Genomic DNA, 18104 nt, shown 5'->3' on the forward strand with positions numbered 1-18104 from the left:
AAAGGGTTTACATGTTTATCTAATACGTAAAATACTCCCAGTTTGAGGTTATGAGGATGCACAAATCCTTTGGAGGTTGTTTTAGCAGGAATCAAATGTGATACAACAAAGATTTGGTGCTACTTGCTCTGGTGACCCCATGTGAAGGAAGCAGCTGAAAGTAGCTTTTCTTTGGATTCTTTTTATGAACTGCAAACCAGTTGGTTATGGTAATGTACCATAGGGCACATATGGACCCAGCACCATCGGGCTTAGGTGGGCAGCCCACTATAGGCCCCATTACTGGATATGTGGGGCACATCTGGCCCTGTGCTGTTAGGTGGGGCCCAAATAGTGCCCGAAACCTACAGTGTTGGCATATTGTTAGTTTACTGCAGGCCTACATGAGCCCCCATTGTGGCCCCCTCTCTGCTTTGCTTAGTGTGGGCAGTCCACAGTCAACCCACATCATGGGCAACCCCACTGGGCACATCTGGGCCCTACATTTCCCAACAGGACTGTGTAAAGTGTGAGTCTGCAAACCTCTGCTCTTGCCCAACACATGCCCCAAGGGGACAGGTTCTGATTGAGAACCCATCAGTTGTTTGAACTTTTCTTTGTGGCTTAATAAAACTCTTATTCCTTGTCTCATGAACCACCTCAAAGCCAAGACAAAACAAAAGGAAGGTTTTAAGACAAGTTGTCAAGCTGACCCTGTTGTTATATTCTGTGTCTATGTAATCTTTCAAATATGCCACATGTCCATGCACAAGGACATTGCTTCTGATAAGCAATGTTTTGGCTGTATCGTGTGACCATGGAAGATGGAAAACTTGTCTCTATAAAGACAAGGTCACAAAGCATGCAGATTCCTGTCATACAGTTTGCATTGTTGTTTGACCCTTTTGCAGAGATTACTGAAACTCATAAAGACAACCCGTTTGTGTGAACCTCAGTTTCTATCAGATTTTGCCAACAGAAGCTCACACATCCCAAGAAGCTTTGAAGAACATTTAATTAATTAATTAATTAAAACTAAAAAAAGAAACTCAAAACTAAACAAACAACGCGCTGCCTGCTGGAGAGATTAGAGAGAAAATGTTAGCTTCCAAGTCTTTTTAAACAGTTAGCTGAATGCCAACAGGTGTGAGCTGTCTCTGCGCCTCACACACCTGCCTGCCTCCTACACAACACCAGAGAGGGGAAAGAGCGCACAGAGTCAGTAGGGTTGTGTATTCTGTTTTATCTTGTTTTATCTTTATCTTGTCCAAGGTTTCATTTTCAAGGTTTCCCCTTTTAATTTCATTTGCAGTCGATTAAAGTTTCCACTGGTGTGTAAAGGCTGCACTTTGGCCTTTAAGGGGCTCTATCTCTTTCTTTGTGTCCTCTTTTTGTTTTTCAAGAAGTCTCTCTTTGCCCTATTACCAGAAGTAGAAGAGTCACAGGGCTGTTGGTACTCGCTTTGTACCTGGTTCAGTTTTTTCAAACACTCAAACGCATTATGTAATGTAAAAAAGGGTTTACCTTTTATTTTTCAGAGTAATGATTAATAATGATTATTAATTGGCTGAGCTAACAGGTGTTAATGCTCAATGAACACTTAAAAACACTATTTATCAAGCTAAATAGGCATAAACAATCAAATCAATATAGAACAGTCCTCTTAACACAGGAAGTGGCTTGATGAGAGTTTTTATTCCACACAACTGTGTACTGAATCACACAACTTGTTTCCTTCTTTTTTGCAGATAAGTATCTCTGTGTGAAGTGTATGTAGTGTAAAATTAAACTATGTCAAAAAATGAGGAAGAGTCTAAGTATCCTGTTTTTTCTGTAAGATAAATGGTTTCTGCTGACAACAGAGATTGAGGAATACAACCAGAATGTGGTTCTTTGTTTAGACTCGTGAAAAGCAACACTGAACATCTTGTTCTGTGTGTGATGTGACTCATACAGACTGTGGTGTCAAAGCTAAAAAATCATGGTTTCTCTGGCTGAAACCTTGACGACTTAGGGCCTTACTTAAAAAAAAAGTCATGCATGTATAATTTAAAAAGTCTTAACTGAACGTACTATAAACAATACTCGACGCATGCTCAGCATTTCAACTCAGTTTGTCAGACTCAGAGTGAACTCTTACTCAGGCAGAGGAGCCCTGTTTTAGCACTGACATGCATTCAGACACCTCATTAACGGCATCAAACTGCTTATTTGTGTTTTCATCGAAAGACATAACAACACGTTTATTTTGTCGTTTTTATTTGTCTCTCATCTCCTGGGACCGCTTCTTCCGCACTTATATGTGTTCTACAACGTGCACGAGCGCGCAGGGGAGGGGCCGGTTGCGTTAGGAGACTTGATTGGACAATCCCGTTTCAGAACAGAAAATGACCCAATGGGCTGCTGTCAGTGTTGTCAGTGTTTGTAGGGCCGGTGCGCAGCCACAAGTGGGTCGGGCCACAGGGCAAATGCCCGATATGTCAGATTACAGGTCGAGGCCTGTTTGCGAGCATGTTCGTCGCTGTTATTGAATTTCCATGGCTTTGATAAACAGGCGGCTTGTTATTACCACCTAATGGCAATGTTTTGCATATCATTTTAAGCGAATATATATCTGTCTTCCTTTCTGTCCTTGATCCCACTTTAGGAGTGGGATGATGGGCCAGAGTATAAGTCGTGTTTTAAGTCATAAAGCTCAATGCACGCTACAGCCATACCATTCATTATGTTTCTTTTTCTATTTTTGAGTCAATAATAAAACAAAAACAAATTAAGACAAATTTAATTATGGGCGTTGTGTTGACCCATCTTGATTCAAGGAAAGAAGTTCAAGGAAGGTAACTCAGCTTGTCTCGTGCCATTACAACCAGTACGTGGTTTCAACAGATATTAGAGCGAGATAACAGTCACGCAATTAATAGTGACGTGGCAGAGACTGCCTCGTCCTATGGCATCGCTTTATTGCGCTGTTATGTTTTGTTTGCAGATGCTCTCAGATGATTTTGCATCTCAGCGCGTTAAGTTTCATTTCTCCGGCCTGACTGACTCTCTGGGTGTGCCTGCTTTTAATCTCCGAGCATGACTGTTTCAGTACGCAGCAGATAGCATAGAGGTGCTCCGCCCATGCGGGCGGTCAAGGAATGGAAAGCTAAAGCCCAGTCTTAGGGTATTGCTTTATGAAATAAACACAAGCTGTGCGTTGATGCGTTACATCCGCATTTAGACGATCGGCACGGACGATTTAGGATATACTCTGATAATATCAACTATTGATCATGGTTAATGTGAAGTTATCTATCCGCTGCCAAATTGGACTCGAGTTCTTCGAGTTTTTGAAGGAGACTAATCGAGTATCCATCACAGACAGGATTCAGCTGAGAGACATTTACAACAATGAGTTCCGGATGAGGTGGGTTCTTGATCACTGTTATTTATAAAAGTATCCATAACCAAAAACTACAGTAAAAGTTGAAGTACTGAATCGACTTCTTGAAGTAAAAGCCAAAAAGTGCAGGCTCTGAAATGTACTCAAAGTGAGAACGTAAAAAAGTAGGTCCTTGAGGGAATTCTACCACCAATTTTTGTGCAACTGAACCTTGTGCCAAATTAATATAAGACTGAAATCAGTCTGTTATGTAGGATACCAGCAAAACAAACAAATTTATATTTATAAATTTTTCTTCTGATGTCTACATTGTGGAGGGTGACTTTGCCTTGAGTACAATCAGAGGTTAAAGTGGAATTCGGCTGGTATGGAAGCCCTAAGATCAGTTGTTGTCGTTTAGTGGGGAAAAGAATGATAACTCACAATTTTATGATCGGCTAACCTGCTGCTCTTTGTGGATTTACAGAAATGAATTGAACAAGATGTCAGCAGATGTTTCACAACCTATCTCGGCTTTTTTCCATTTCCTAAACAAACAGCATTGGTATAAATTTTACAGGTCATACACAGATGTGATTGAAAATGACGACATTAATCTTTAAATCTGTATCAGAAATCACTGTGCAGTCCTTCCCTTTACACATAACCCCTCTTTTTCCTTTTGTCTCCTGTCTGTCTTACAATTTTCTCCATCTCTGACTAAAGTTAGAATTCTCTCCCTGAAAAAGCAGCAGTACAGCAGCTGGACCTTTCGTTAGCAACACTGTGCGGCAGACTGCGCACAGTTTGTGTTCTTGCTGATGTTTGTTGAGTTAATAGAAATGTTGCATTTGATATTTTCTGCCACTTGAAAAGTGAACTTACTTTGTTACCAATGATATTCTTTGTAAACACTTCAGGAATCCAGAGGCCAAAGATCCAAACTTTGGGTCAGTCCTGTATGCCCTGAAAGTGTCCAACAAAATAACAAGACGAAGAGACACTATTCGTTTCAACTCCAAGGTATGCACTACTCCTCTTTCATTATCTGTTATACCAGAATCTCTAACGGTACATGTGTTTCTTAACAATTACTGATTTCAATGATTGATTGATTGATTTTTTACCATAAAACTTACATTTTCACATTTTATTTAAGCACATCACTCAGTCTTGTAGTTGAGATAACAAGGCATGTCTGATATTTTTTTAGAATCTCTCAGTGATACAACTTCAAGTGAAACATTTAAATTTAAAATCAGTTAATCATACAGGTAAATAATGTTTATCTGATGAAACAAAAACAAAAACAAAATACTGGAGGCTGATTATAGCCCAATGAAATGAATCTTAGCCTTTAGTCATTGTTGGGTAAAGTCCAGATGGCAGCTCGTGGATTGAGGTAGGTGCGGTGCTGGTGTTGAGTTGGTGATCACGTGCCACACTGATGTTCCCTTAGAGTCAGTGCTACAGTGTCAATGGAAAATTGTATTTAGTAGTCAGTATAATCTTTTAGTGATATAAGTTTGCTTATGGTAGGATGCTGTTTGTAGTTATTTGGTAGTGACAGGATGTGTGATTTTTAGCAGGCTTGGTTCACCCCCACATCCTGGGAGCATGGGAGAGGTCGTACCTTGTTTTATTGTTTTAACGTAGCTATGTCTGTTTTAGTCTAAGTGCTTTAACTGCTGGACTTCCTCACCGTGCCATCTAGGGTGGGGGAGACTACCCTCTTTATGACCAAGGATGTACCTTTTGTGCTTTCATGTTATATGACCCTTTGATCAACACACACACACACACACACACACACACACACACACACACACACACACACACACACACACACTGGAGTCTCTTAGAGTGGAGGCTACCCTTGCTAGCAAGAAGTTCTGTGTGTTTCTCTTCTCTGAGTCTTTACTGAAGAAGTGTTTTAGAACATTTTCCCTAACATACAGTATAAAGAAGAACAGGGCTTTATTTGGAATATCTATTCCATAATTGTGTTTACATCAAGCGTCAGGATACAGCTAATCCGCTGACATTATGCAAATGTTTTTACAGTGACTGTGAGGCATATATACCACTTAGGCATCAGCAAAGACTTCATTGTTAGCTGTTACTTCCTGTTTCTCCAGTGCACAATAGTGAACATATTTTTATTTGGTTTTCAAGGTTTTATGTTTTCAACATTTGACAATAAAATGAATAAATGAAACAATTTTTTCCAAATTGTGATGTTTTTACAGATATAATACAGGTCATTGATAGTAGTCGTAGTTTCTCTGACAGTGTTTATCATTTTGGTAATTTCCTTCTGTGACTTTTCCAGAATAACTTTTGTATTTTAATATAACCGTACCAATAAAACAGTTATCTGCCCTTCCATTTTCATACCTGAGAATGCCACAGAGTTAAATCTGGGCTATGCAGGCTTATTTTTTTTAATGTAAAAAGGCAAACTTCTTGGTTATCACAGAGGAGGTCAAAGAGTAAAGCTATTCTCAACCTGTTATATGTTGATATATATGAGTGTTCATATCTTATCTCATATCCCTCCCCGTTGCTTGGCTCTTGCTTGCTCACAAGGGGTCGTCTGATTGTTGGGGTTTTCTGTGTATTATTGTGTCTGTCCGTCCGTCCATCCGTTCAGCATTTTGAGCACTTTTTAGCTGTTTTCGTGCCTTTGGAAGGATTTTATCAGCAGGATAGCACTAAAACCATCTAAGAGACCATCATGAACTTCACACACGTGTAACAGTTGAAATCAAAGTGATGATTTATTTGGAGGGAGTGTGCTTTGAGCCATGAGTACTTAATAAAGGTTATCCCAGCACAAAGGTATAGCTGCAATCTGTTCTTTTAGCAACATAAATGTTACATCAGAGAAATTTATTGAAATGGGCTTTTGAAATTGGTATTGTGAGTTTTAAATCATGATGTGCCATCTACTGTACACCTCATGTATTCTAACTTCAGTGTTAGAGGAGGTGCAAGTGGAAGCAAAGTTCATATTTACAGTAAACATTCTTACCCTAGTTTGCTATTGACAGAGGGCAACTGTTTCCTTGTTTTCAGCATGTTTGACCTCACCTCATAGTAAAAAGCCAAACAGGTTCTAAAAGACATTAAGGTATTATTATTGTCTAAAACAAAACTGGTTCAGCTTGCTCTTCTTCTTCTTTTTTTGTATTTGTTAATAGGAGGATCATTAATTGTGTTAGCAATGGTTAAAATAAAATAGCTTTTTTTTTTATAGGACAACATTTTATAGGACTTAATATTCTTAAACTGTCCACAGGAATCAGTTTAAAATTTTGAAGTCAAAGCGAGTTAAGGAATCAGAGTTCACGTAAGGACAGGATGCTGTCACTTCCTCAAAAATACATCCTGTTGTCTGAAGAAAATACTTCAGAGTTTCTTAAGATGACGCTCATTCTCTTTCTTGGTTGCAACTTTATAAGCTCAGATAAATAAAGCCAGAAACGTGACAGTGGTTTTTCTTTTTCTAAATCCTAAAATAAAACTGACATGAAGTGATGATCCACACAGGTCAAAGCTCTTTACGTGGACCAGTGGCAGTGGCAGAGAGACCGTAAACCGACGCCTGCCCAGAATGGAGCAGCCAGTCCGGGGATGGGACAGACAGCAGCCTCTGCAGATGAGGCAGAGACAGGAGTAAGATACCGGAGGAAAACGGCCAGTCTCCTGATGAACAAACTCAAGTCAGAGAGGTAACCTGGCACAATGCAACTCACAGTGTGAACATGCTTTTTATTTTTAAGGCAAACCATTAGGAATGTTTTTGTTTAATGAGTAAATGAAATGTGAAACATGGGAAAACACAACTCATGTGTGAAGGAAATTGCCGTCCCGGGTTTCCTCCGTGGCGTGAGCGATAACCAGAGTTTTGTCCTTTCCTTATAAGACTCCTAATTATTCAAAGTAACACTCAGGTATGCCGTTCAGCTGGGTTAGTTACGATATCGGGAGCAGTTAGGAGAACAAAGTGATACAGAGACTGTTCAGATTGCTTTCCCAGAATCAACTCAAAGGTTTATTTGGTACACAGCAGTTTATATAGAGAAAAAAAGGTTTGTGTGTCAGCTTTCCCAGTTCAAACCGGTACAGACTAAATAAGGAAACGTCTTCCTGCCTTCTGAGCAAAGTATCCCTTGTGTGGTTTATCAGTTCAGCTATAATTTATGATCATCCCAGCAAAATACACTCCTAGACATAAAATACAGAGTTCTTTCATTAGTGAATTCTGAAACAAACCACCTAGCCTTTAACGAGCCTTTTCCAGGAGATAAAGAAAAAGGGAGGATGGGAGTAAGGAAGTGGTCTCGTCTCTGTGGTGTTTTCGACCTTGGGGTACCAGCTTGTGAGTCTTACACATTAATTCTTGGGTCACAGAGAAAGAGAAAAACAACTAGTAGATGGGCCTTATTGAGTAACAGTTTTCCTGTATAAAACAATATCCTGTAAATGCTAACCGTGGTATCAAAATATCACAACAATGTGCTGTGGCAAACAGGCCAGGCATGTATGCAGAACATGGAGGTGCGAGTGTGGCTACTTCAGTCCATTAACCTCTGTCACTCACTCAGAGCATCCGCCTCTGCTGCCTGTATTACTTCTGCATGCAGCTAGAAAAGAAAGGCAAACGTGAAAGAAGTGGCCTGAACCCCTGCAGTAAAACAGTGAATCAATGCCTCTGATCTTCTCCCACCTACAGAACCCACTTCATATCTGACAAAAATGGGATCAGCATCACATCCGAACGTTCGTTTGAGAATGGAAAACTTCACTTACGTGTGGAAGAGACCTTTGAGGTATTTAAGCCATCAGATTGCAATGTTCCCCGATATATACATGTGCTTACAAACAAACAAAGAAAAAACTTTACAAAATGATGTGTTTTGCTAACAGAGTGAGATAACCCTGCATGTGAAGAACACTGGAACAGAAACTGTGTATTTCACCTACTACACACCTCTACACTGGCTCAAGTGCTTGTCGCTGGTTGACGAGCAGAAAGTGACCAAACAGAACCCCCTGACACTAAAACCAGGTGACGCGAGCATCACAGATAAGCTAGCTCGTTTGACTCACATTTGACTCACAGATTACAGGTTGAATTTGACCATTAATGCACTCAACATCCGGGTTTCAGGTGACAGCTATAAAATCCAGGCTGTCTTCCGCTTCAGCTTGGTTGGTTTCTATCCAGCTACACTCGCCTTTGAATTCAAACCAGACCTGCAGCCATCCTCTGCTGCATTTTACATTGTGCGCTTTATTGAGGCTGAGTGTGTAACTTCCTTGGGACTGGAGCTAGCACCTACAGCCCCCTACAAACCTCGCTCCATCCCCGCCTGGACTCCTGAGGTTGATTGCATGACTGTGGAAGGGGTGCCACCTGAAGGGTACTAAGCTTTATTTAGCTGTTAAACGTACTCTGTAAATGTACAAAAATACATTTTCTGTCTCTTTTATAATACTACACCTTTATTTGTCTCCTTAAGGCTGGCATTAATACATCTAAAATACGTGGTTAAGCTGAAAGAGTATCGAGTACCATCATACATCCGTAACCTCCTTACATCACTGAAGTACTCATCATTCAATGCTAAAAGGTAAGAAAGAGCCTTGAGATTGTGGTAAATGTTAAATGGTAGTTTGCCTCACTCATGTTTATTTTCCATTAGTTTTTTATGAGGTTAAAGTGTTTTAAAAATTGCAGTGTTATCAGTTTGTTGTCAGTGTCTTCTGATTTCACTAATCTGGTGACATCTTTTATGATATTTAACAATGATCTCTTTTGAGACAATAGGACAAAAACATAGATTAACTAGAGGGGCAGTGGAAGAACATACACCAAGGCAATGTTATTTCAATTCCATTCTGCACTAAAACTAATTTAGTCTTCTTCTTTTTTTTTGAACACCTTTCCACCAAAGCAGTTTTACACAACTTTTCTGTGTGTTATCGATCGTAAATGTATGTGAATGTCCTTCCCAGCTGGATGGGATGTTAGTTGGTCTTCCACATTGTGGGAAAGGAGCAGGTGCTTTTACCACTAGAAAGTGGGCATGATGTCTAGTTTCCCTGCATATCCAGTATTTCCAGTAGTGACAATCCTTCTAAAAGACACTGCTGTTTGCTATATGTGAGAAAGGGCGACTGTGGAAAACACGTCATCTCATTCTCCTGAGATTGTCCTAAATTTGTGTGTGATATGGCTCAATTTTTCATAAAATTCAAGCTTGGTAGTTTTTGTGTAATCTTGGTGACAAACAGCAATGATCAGCAATTAAGAAATTGATGTGATCTACTGAGATCCTCTAATCTCAACTCAGCTTCTGTGATATGATTTGCAGTATACAATGTCATCTGTTTTTCATGTGGTGTGTCTCAAAGAGCCATACTGGAGAGTCCCTTGAACTGGGAGAACTACACAGAGAGGTTCCAGGTGCTGCTGTATCTGGAGGAGCTTCAGATGGAGGTGGACATCAAGAGATACAACATCCCCAACACTGACAGAGGACATGCTACCATGACTAAAGACAAAACGAACAAGAAGCTTCTTGTTCTGGAGGTAAATGTATCAGATATGTCAGACATATGATTCTGATCACATTTAGTTGTTACCATTAGTTCAATTATAAAAATGTATAAGACCAACTAACAGCTCAGCCTCTCTTAGTGCTATATGTAATATGGTGAGAAAGAACAGTACAACACCTGAAAAATTAAAGAAATAAGCAAGTTGTTAGTGAGCATATAACTGAAGGTTTCATTCATTTCATGAAGAGTTATAAAAATTAACACGGAAAAATACCCCTCAGTTATGAAGGTCATTCATTTAAACCCATATCAAACTCATACAAAACATACTACATACCTAAATATGGTCATTCTTCACTGACCCATTCATATGTTAAGCTTGTTTTTCATGTCGGTTCCTAAAAATGACAAGGACCTCTACACAACCTTGACTGCTTGTGGCAGCTTGTGGGACACATTCAGCTCATGTTTGTGTCATCACGGTTATCCTTGTGACAGATAGCTCTTGTCCCTTTTCCCAGGTGCCTGGTGTGGCTGAGAACCGTCCCTCTGTGCTCCGAGGAGATAAGCTGCTGGTGTATCCTGTTGGAGAACCAGGGGTCAAGTACTGTGGCTACGTCCACAGTGTGCACCTGGACAGTGTTAAACTGGGTTTCAGCTCCCAGTAAGATGATGACTGTTTAGCATTATAAAAGTACAAATCAAGGGAGATTAATACATTTCTAGTAAAGTGATATTTGTGGCATCTTAGGTTTTGTGAATTTCTTTACAGGTTGGTCAGCCGCTTTGTAGAAGGTATGAAGTTCAGTGTTGAGTTCACTATAACCCGCCTGACTCTGCGTCTCCAGCACAGAGCGGCAGAACTGGCTTCTTCATATAGACTGGAAAGCGTGTTGTTTCCTGCTGAACCCAACATGTCCTTTCAGCCAAAGGACCTTCCCAATCTCAGGTTAGAAACTCTAGTGGACTGATCATATACTTTTTTTAATACACAGTGCATGTGTTATCCTTTTTCTCTACATGTAAATAAATAATGGATGATCATCAGTGCTGCACTACTCAGCCGAGGCTGAAATTTTGGTTCTCTGTATACACTTAAAATGTATAAATCATCCTGAAATGACAGGAGTGATTCAGGCATGTGATTCAGCTCTAAAATTATTCCTTTTTTTCCATTTATTTTTCCATCAACAGGCTGTTTGATAGGCAGCTGGAGAAAAATCCAGAGCAATATCAGGCAGTACAACACATTGTAGCTGGCTCATCCAAACCTGCCCCCTACCTGATTTTTGGTCCACCTGGAACTGGTACTGGGTCCCAAAGATTGCTACCCTCTGCTTTTGAGCTGCTATAGAAGGAACTTATCATAAGTCTGAAAATGCAACTCAGCTGATGCCGTTTTTATGTTTCCTGTTCTATTCAGGAAAAACAGTGACTGTGGTGGAGGCCATCAAGCAGATAGAGAAGACACAAGCTAACTGCTACATTCTGGCATGCACTCCAACCAACAGTGCTGCTGATCTGCTTTGCAAGAGGATTCTGGAGCATGTGGACAAGCGTAAAGTATATCGCATGTATGCCAGCAGCTGGGACCCAAAACTTGTTCCTGATGAACTAATGGTCAGTGCTGGGAGTTCATTTAATGAAAATGATTTGTTTTTCTTTTTTAATGGAGATGCAGTTTATCAAGAAACTAACTCTGCATTACCTTTCATTCACCTGTGATATTAGAGCAAACTTTCATTCAGTAGTTTACATTTAAGTATCTACTATATGTGAAATGCACTTCATGACTGTAATGTTCATGCATGACACACTGAATGAGGACTCACTCACTCATTTCTTAACCACAGTGTTGATGTGCGTTCTAGTGCTTGATGCTATTGTATTAAGTCTCACTGAGGTTTATGATACGATGGCACTTTACAGGAATGCTCTAACCTGGTTGGGGAGTGTTACATTTTCCCTGCTAAAGAAGAGCTGATGACGTATAAGATCATGGTCACCACCCTGTTTACTGCCGGAAGGTAGTGAATGACTCACACTGCAGTCATATCTGCATGACACTGTCTATAACATTAACACAACATTAAACATGACAGATGAACGTGGCAAATATGACTTTGTGCCATGTAAAGATTTGTTGATCTGTGCAGATTCGTCTCAGGTGACATTCCAGCAGAACATTTCACTCATGTGTTTATTGATGAGGCTGGACATGCTGTGGAGACTGAGTGTATAATACCATTGGCAGGTATAAACAACAAAGAGTTTTCCTTTCTAGAGCTGTACTAAATTTGATTTATATGATGATTGATTTTTGTTATTTTGTGGGACCAAAGGGTTGCTTGATGCAACGGCTGGTCAGGTTGTTCTGGCTGGAGACCCCAAGCAGCTTGGCCCCATTCTTAGATCTCCTTATGCTCTGAAATACGGCATGGGTAAGTACAGACGTAAGAACACTTATGTTGCCTTGCGCACAAATCTACTGTAATACAGAGAAATAAGGCTACATAGTATTTTTCCTCCTCCCACAGTCCAAGGACGTGCGTGTTTTTGGGGATTCTGAATTGGCCACAAGGTGCTGAGAAAGAGTATTCCAGATGTGACATTTGTTTTGAGTGTGTTGATGGAGAAGTACAGAAAAGGTCAGAAGATGTTGCACTGTGTCTTTGTGGATCTAAAGAAAGCAGATGATAGAGTGCCAACAAAGGAGCTGTGGTACTGCATGAAGAAGTCAAGAGTGGCAGAGAAATATGTGAGAGTGGTGCATGAGGACAGCGAGACAGTGGTGAGGTGTGGAGTAAAGGGTGTGGGATTACATCAAGGATTGGCTCTGATCTCCTTCTTGCTTGCTGAGCTTGACATATTAAAATTTTCTTTGAGAGTGACCAGAATAAACGGGATTAGAAATGAGTACATCAGAGGGACAGCTTAGGTTGAGCAGAGATGGTTTGGACATGTGCAGAGGAGGGAAAGTAGATATGCTGGACACAAGATGTTGAATGTGGACTGAACGGGCAAAAAGAAAAGAGGAAGGCCACAAAGAAGATTCATGGATGTAGTGAGATGGAGGCAGATGAGCTACTGTGGCGACCCCTGGATAGCCTTTCAGCCCCCCCCCCCCATGGCCCTGGCTTGGACAAGTGGTTAAAAAAAAAAAAGATGAATGAATGGATGGATACTGCCCGGAACTGTTTCCCTGTGTGTAGCAAACTGACATTTGGTTTTAAAAACTCTGTGCTGTCTACAGGAGTGTCCCTCTTGGAGCGGCTGATGAATAACTTCTCTGTGTACCAGAAGAACGCTGATGGTGTGTTCAGCAAACGTTTTGTTACCAAGCTGCTGCGTAACTACAGGTGTGCTAGAAGAGAGTCTAAGGATGCTCGGTGACAAAAACTTGATTTGCTTGATTTGCAACAATGTGCATTTTTCTTTCAGGTCTCATCCTGCCATTCTCAAAATTCCCAATGAGCTTTTCTATGACGGGGAGCTGCAGGCTTGTGCAGATGAGTACGCACGAAACTTCTACTGCAACTGGGAAGAGCTACCAAAAAAGGTAGTGATTCTTCTTTTAACAAGTGTGCACTGTGCAGTGTATGTACAATTCACTAGCTGGGACCACATCCTCTGTAATGATGGGCGATGAGGGATGAGGAAGTGTGAACTGGTGCTGCGGTTTGGGGAAGGCCTCGAAGGGGACTGGCGACCAGTGATGGGAATAACGGCGTTACTTTTTTCAGTAACAAGTAATCTAACTAATTACTATTCCTATCCGGTTGTTCAGTGATGACGCGACGAATCCTACTTCCGGGTCTAAAGTAGTCTGCGTTTAATGTGGCTTTTGTGTTGTTAACATGTTTAATGTTTTGTATTTTCTTTTATTTAATCTCAAAAAGCTCCTAAAACAGTCAGTGATCACTGTTGACCTCCCTCGGCTTTTATTACCGCTAATCATTTATTTAAGCTCAGTTTTTAAAACCTTAGGATGTAGCTACAGCCCAGCCCATGCAGCAGTATATGAATGACTAACCTTGTATTGTGGATGGATTATCTCAGTTGTTCTCCTGGCTGAAGTTTGGTCCTTTTACAGCATCCTGCCATGCGATTACATTTGTTCCTGACCACCGAGAACACTCACGTTAACTTTTATCGAGTGGAAAAAAAGTTAGCTTGTTTATATTATGCTAACATAGCTGTGTCGCTAGCGGTCACGTAGCACATCATTATATACCAGCTAGCCAAACTTCAGTAACCCTACAAACGTCACTGCTGTTTAGTTTTCTGTCTTCATTTATGCTGGAAGTAATAGCAGAGCTGTACGTTTTAATTTGTTTCCAAAACCCCGCAGTCAGGACATGCTATATTGTATTTAGATAGAAGCTAGCGAGCTAACTTCCTGCTAACTTCTAACTCCGTTAAATGTCATAAATTCCGTTTTCACGGATGCCTGGATGTTAAACTCAATTGTTACACCTGGTAGAGCAGAACGCTGATCATTTTATTAAAGATGAAAGACTTTAGACAGTTTTTCAACTCTCAGTAATGCCATAGTGATCGTTTGATATATGGACCTACAGCGGAGTTTAGGCCCAGACACGGCTAGTGACGTCAGACTGAACAACCGGATTGTTACAATGCCGTTACAGTTACTAACAAGGAAACGCGGTCCGTTACTATTTTTCAACAAACAGACGGTTGAAGCTGTATTCAGCTGTAAGTAATCTGGACGCTGCAGCTTTAAGCAGCTGCGCGCTCCCGCGGACGATAATCACAACACCTGAGTGCTGCTGTTTGACTGAGCAAGAATAAAGTAGTCATGGTAAGCCAATCACATGACCACTTAAAGACAAAGCAACAAGGTGACATATACCAGTTTTTAAATTGTGTTGATAGGCCACTTAAAACCAGAGTCATGATAAACAAGATATATGCCTGTTTATTCCTCAATAGTGTCGTCACGTAAGGACAGCGCTAGCAAGCACTCTCTTCTTATGCCCCTCCCTAACAGGGGAAGTTTTAGGAGTAGAAAAAGAGAGCGAGCGAGTTTTGAGACGTGAGAGATTTGTGACGTTTAGCGTGTTTGGAGTGTGTAGTTAATGTGCTGTCTTGTGTAGTTAGTGTGTTGTGGATAGTTTTGTGTTGTGTGTCAGAACAATGAGGCGACTGCTGTCTCCAGGTAGAAACAGCAGTGATACACCTGCTGCTGTCAGAGCTGCAGGTATCAGGCTGTGATGTTTCCTTTATAGTGGACAGAAATGATGTTTTTGCAGTGGCACAAATAATTTGTGGCATCTTATTGAAGAACAGCTGATTGTTCTGTAAATAGTTTGAAATGGTTATTTAAAAAAAATCAAGGTAAAAGGTAAATGGATGCAAATAACTTTGTTGTTTGCAAAACTTGTGCATAGGATTTTAAAATTGACATTTATATTTGCATTTAACATTATGAAATATGATTCATTAAACATGTTTGTGGTTGTTACAGTAAAAAATATCACCTTTTCTCCTCGGATTTAGTTTTTTTTGTCTGATTTTAGATCAATTGTGTTAATACAGTCTGTAAAAAATGAAAACATAACTGTAGATTCAGACACGTGAGGTTGTGCTGAAAAGGATGAGACCAAACAAGTAAACAGTTTTTAAAGGTGAGATGTGGAGGAAACATCAAAAGTAGTTAAAAATGGACAATTATACCCTGGACCCCAGAGGGTTAAACATTTTTTTTTAAAGTAACGCAATAGTTACTTTTCAAGTAATTAATTACTTTTAGAATATTGTAACTCAGTTACTTTTTTTGAAGAAGTAACTAGTAACTATAATTAATTACTTTTTCAAAGTAACTTGCCCCGGGCCGGGCAGATCCCCAGGTACTAACGAGAAATGAATGAAAGGAAAAGAGGAGAAGAGAGGGAAAATGGGGGGGGGGCATGAAAATGAGAACAGCAGGTATTGGTGAAGGGGGGCTTTTATAGCCTGAGGCCGGAGGGGGCGTGAAGGAGGAGTGGTCCCGCTCCTGAAATTCAGATGATATCTCCACATAATTCATTTACACATCCAGTCTTCTTCTACTGCTTTTGGAAATCAAAGCAACAAAAGCTTTGCTGCAACTACTCAGAGCAGTGAGGTAGTTAAAAGTTTCACCAATTCAAAATTTATGTCTTTCAGAACTTCCCAGTGATCTTCCATGGGGTGACTGGCATTGACAAACGTGAGGCCAGCAGTCCTTCTTTCTTCAATGTAGCTGAAGTGGAGGTGCTGATGGACTATGTGCGGAAACTGCTGCAGGCACAAGGCAAGAAGGGCGTGGCAAAGATTGCACCCCGAGACATAGGCATCATCGCCCCCTACAGGAAGCAGGTGTGATTAAATTTTTTTTATGTAGTGGTTACAAACCTTTGCTATAACTACAAATGAACACACGTGGATAAGATGCAGATTTAAAGGTGTGGTTAGTGGTTATGTTTTTCTTTGTGTCACACAGGTGCAGAAAATCCGCAAGGCACTGGAAAAAATTGGTCTGGAAAAAGAATTTCAATTTATGAGTATGGAAAACCTTAAGGTAACTAAATGTTGGAGAGTAAAAGACTTCAAAACACAGAGTAGCAAGTGTGTCAGAAATGCATATTTGTGTGTGTGTGTCAGGTTGGTTCAGTGGAGGAGTTCCAGGGCCAGGAGAGGAGAGTGATTTTGGTGTCTACAGTTCGAAGCAGCCCCAATTACACAGAGATGGACAAAAAGTTCAACCTGGGCTTTGTCAAAAACGAGAAGGTAAATAACGCAATCCCATACACAGACACACAAAATGAAGAGCCTGCATTTACAGATTATTGTGACACGTTCTTTTGTTGTCCAGAGATTTAATGTGGCTGTGACTCGAGCTAAAGCCCTGCTGATTGTGGTGGGAAACCCCAGAATTTTGGAAACAGATTCCACCTGGGCCCGGCACGTGACACACTCCTACTTCCGCTTTCAGCAAACGTTAAATTTTAAACTCAGCTTTAAATTTGAACGAGTGATCTGTGCTGACTTTCTTGTTCACTCTTTCTCTGTTCGCCTGCAGCTTCATCCAGTACTGCAGAGATGAAGGAGGTTACACTGGATTCACTCGGGCAGAGGAAGATGTAGATGTGTTTGCTCGACTTCAAGCACTTTACATCTCAATTGAGCCCACAGGTAGCAAACAAAGGCTAATTACAATAATTGTGCCACTGAGTAAAAACATATGAAACTGAGGGTAATTCTTTCATAAAAACCTTCCTCATATGAACATGTTAAAATTCTCCACCTTGAATTTTGCTTTTCACACCAGTTGAGACTGCAGAGAGTGTCATTCAGCAGCAGCTGGACCCTGAGTGGAGGAATGACATGTGAGCCAAAGGAGAGCCCCAAAAGCTGTTCAGAGGAATTCATTTCAGCACCATCAAACTGTCCTAAATGAACACTTTGCTATATCAAATGTCCAAAACAAGAGAGAATAACCAAAGTATATTTTACTAGATAATCTTGACCAAAGACAATGATAGACATAACTGTTTTGTGTTTAAAGCAACTATGTTGTCTCAGGGAACTGCACCACTAACACCAGCAACTTCTCACAATTACATGGTGACAATAAATCTTGAGACTGAAAAGTTCCTCAAGCAGCTCAGAAGTGCACTTTTCCAGCACTAGGAGAACAGATGAAGCAGTCTGTGCATAGGACCGAGTGTGCTTTACAAACGTGCACTTTATATGCAAGGATTCTTCTGTGTCATCTGATCATCAATAGAATCCAAAAGGAGCAGTTAGGGACCACGCCTGACTTTGCGAAGGAGCAAATTACTTGAATTTACAGTTTTAAATCAATCTGTGCTTAAGTATTAACTGGTTGTTAAATAACTGAAATGTACATGTCATAGTGTACATAGTGTTGCCTGCCCATGTATGAGACTTTCAATGTATTTCTTAATTACAGTTACCAAACAGCAATTTTATTCATTTTCTTATCAATGGAGTAATTGTAAGGTTCATTTTAAATCAAATTATTTAAATAAATCTAAGATGACAACACACGAGGTCACTTTAATGTTCAAACCTACCAATTTTGTTTTGTTGTTTTTTTACTTGTAAGTCTGAGGTCTCTTTAATTCTCATTTTAAATATTATACCAAGGGGATGCCAAAAGAAAGTTAAATGCTGATTTACTTAT

At 40.3% G+C, this 18104-nt stretch overlaps 1 protein-coding gene across 1 annotated transcript; it reads left to right on the plus strand.

Annotated features, from left to right (window-relative positions):
• The first annotated feature begins 3019 nt into the window (after positions 1-3019).
• LOC101476831 (putative helicase mov-10-B.2) lies at positions 3020-17993 on the plus strand. The gene is made up of 23 exons (XM_014408814.4): positions 3020-3388; positions 4264-4366; positions 6896-7077; positions 8082-8178; positions 8276-8417; positions 8520-8772; positions 8872-8982; positions 9767-9944; positions 10435-10577; positions 10686-10862; positions 11108-11220; positions 11337-11533; positions 11843-11940; positions 12070-12167; positions 12256-12354; positions 13167-13272; positions 13355-13472; positions 16082-16273; positions 16398-16475; positions 16559-16684; positions 16770-16858; positions 16977-17089; positions 17226-17993. The coding sequence occupies exons 1-23, from the start codon at positions 3255-3257 to the stop codon at positions 17285-17287; spliced, it is 3009 nt and encodes a 1002-aa protein (XP_014264300.3). The 5' UTR covers positions 3020-3254; the 3' UTR covers positions 17288-17993.
• The last annotated feature ends 111 nt before the right edge of the window (positions 17994-18104 follow it).

This window comes from Maylandia zebra, linkage group LG20 (assembly GCF_041146795.1).
Source record: "Maylandia zebra isolate NMK-2024a linkage group LG20, Mzebra_GT3a, whole genome shotgun sequence".
NCBI classification, from domain to species: domain Eukaryota; kingdom Metazoa; phylum Chordata; class Actinopteri; order Cichliformes; family Cichlidae; genus Maylandia; species Maylandia zebra.

Coding starts and splice junctions, on each gene's coding strand:
- LOC101476831 (XM_014408814.4), top strand. CDS start 3,255: ATGGTTAATGTGAAGTTATCTATCCGCTGCCAAATTGGACTCGAGTTC. Junction 12,355..13,166: donor TGCTCTGAAATACGGCATGG/GTAAGTACAGAC, acceptor TGCTGTCTACAG/GAGTGTCCCTCTTGGAGCGG. Junction 16,274..16,397: donor TCGCCCCCTACAGGAAGCAG/GTGTGATTAAAT, acceptor TGTGTCACACAG/GTGCAGAAAATCCGCAAGGC.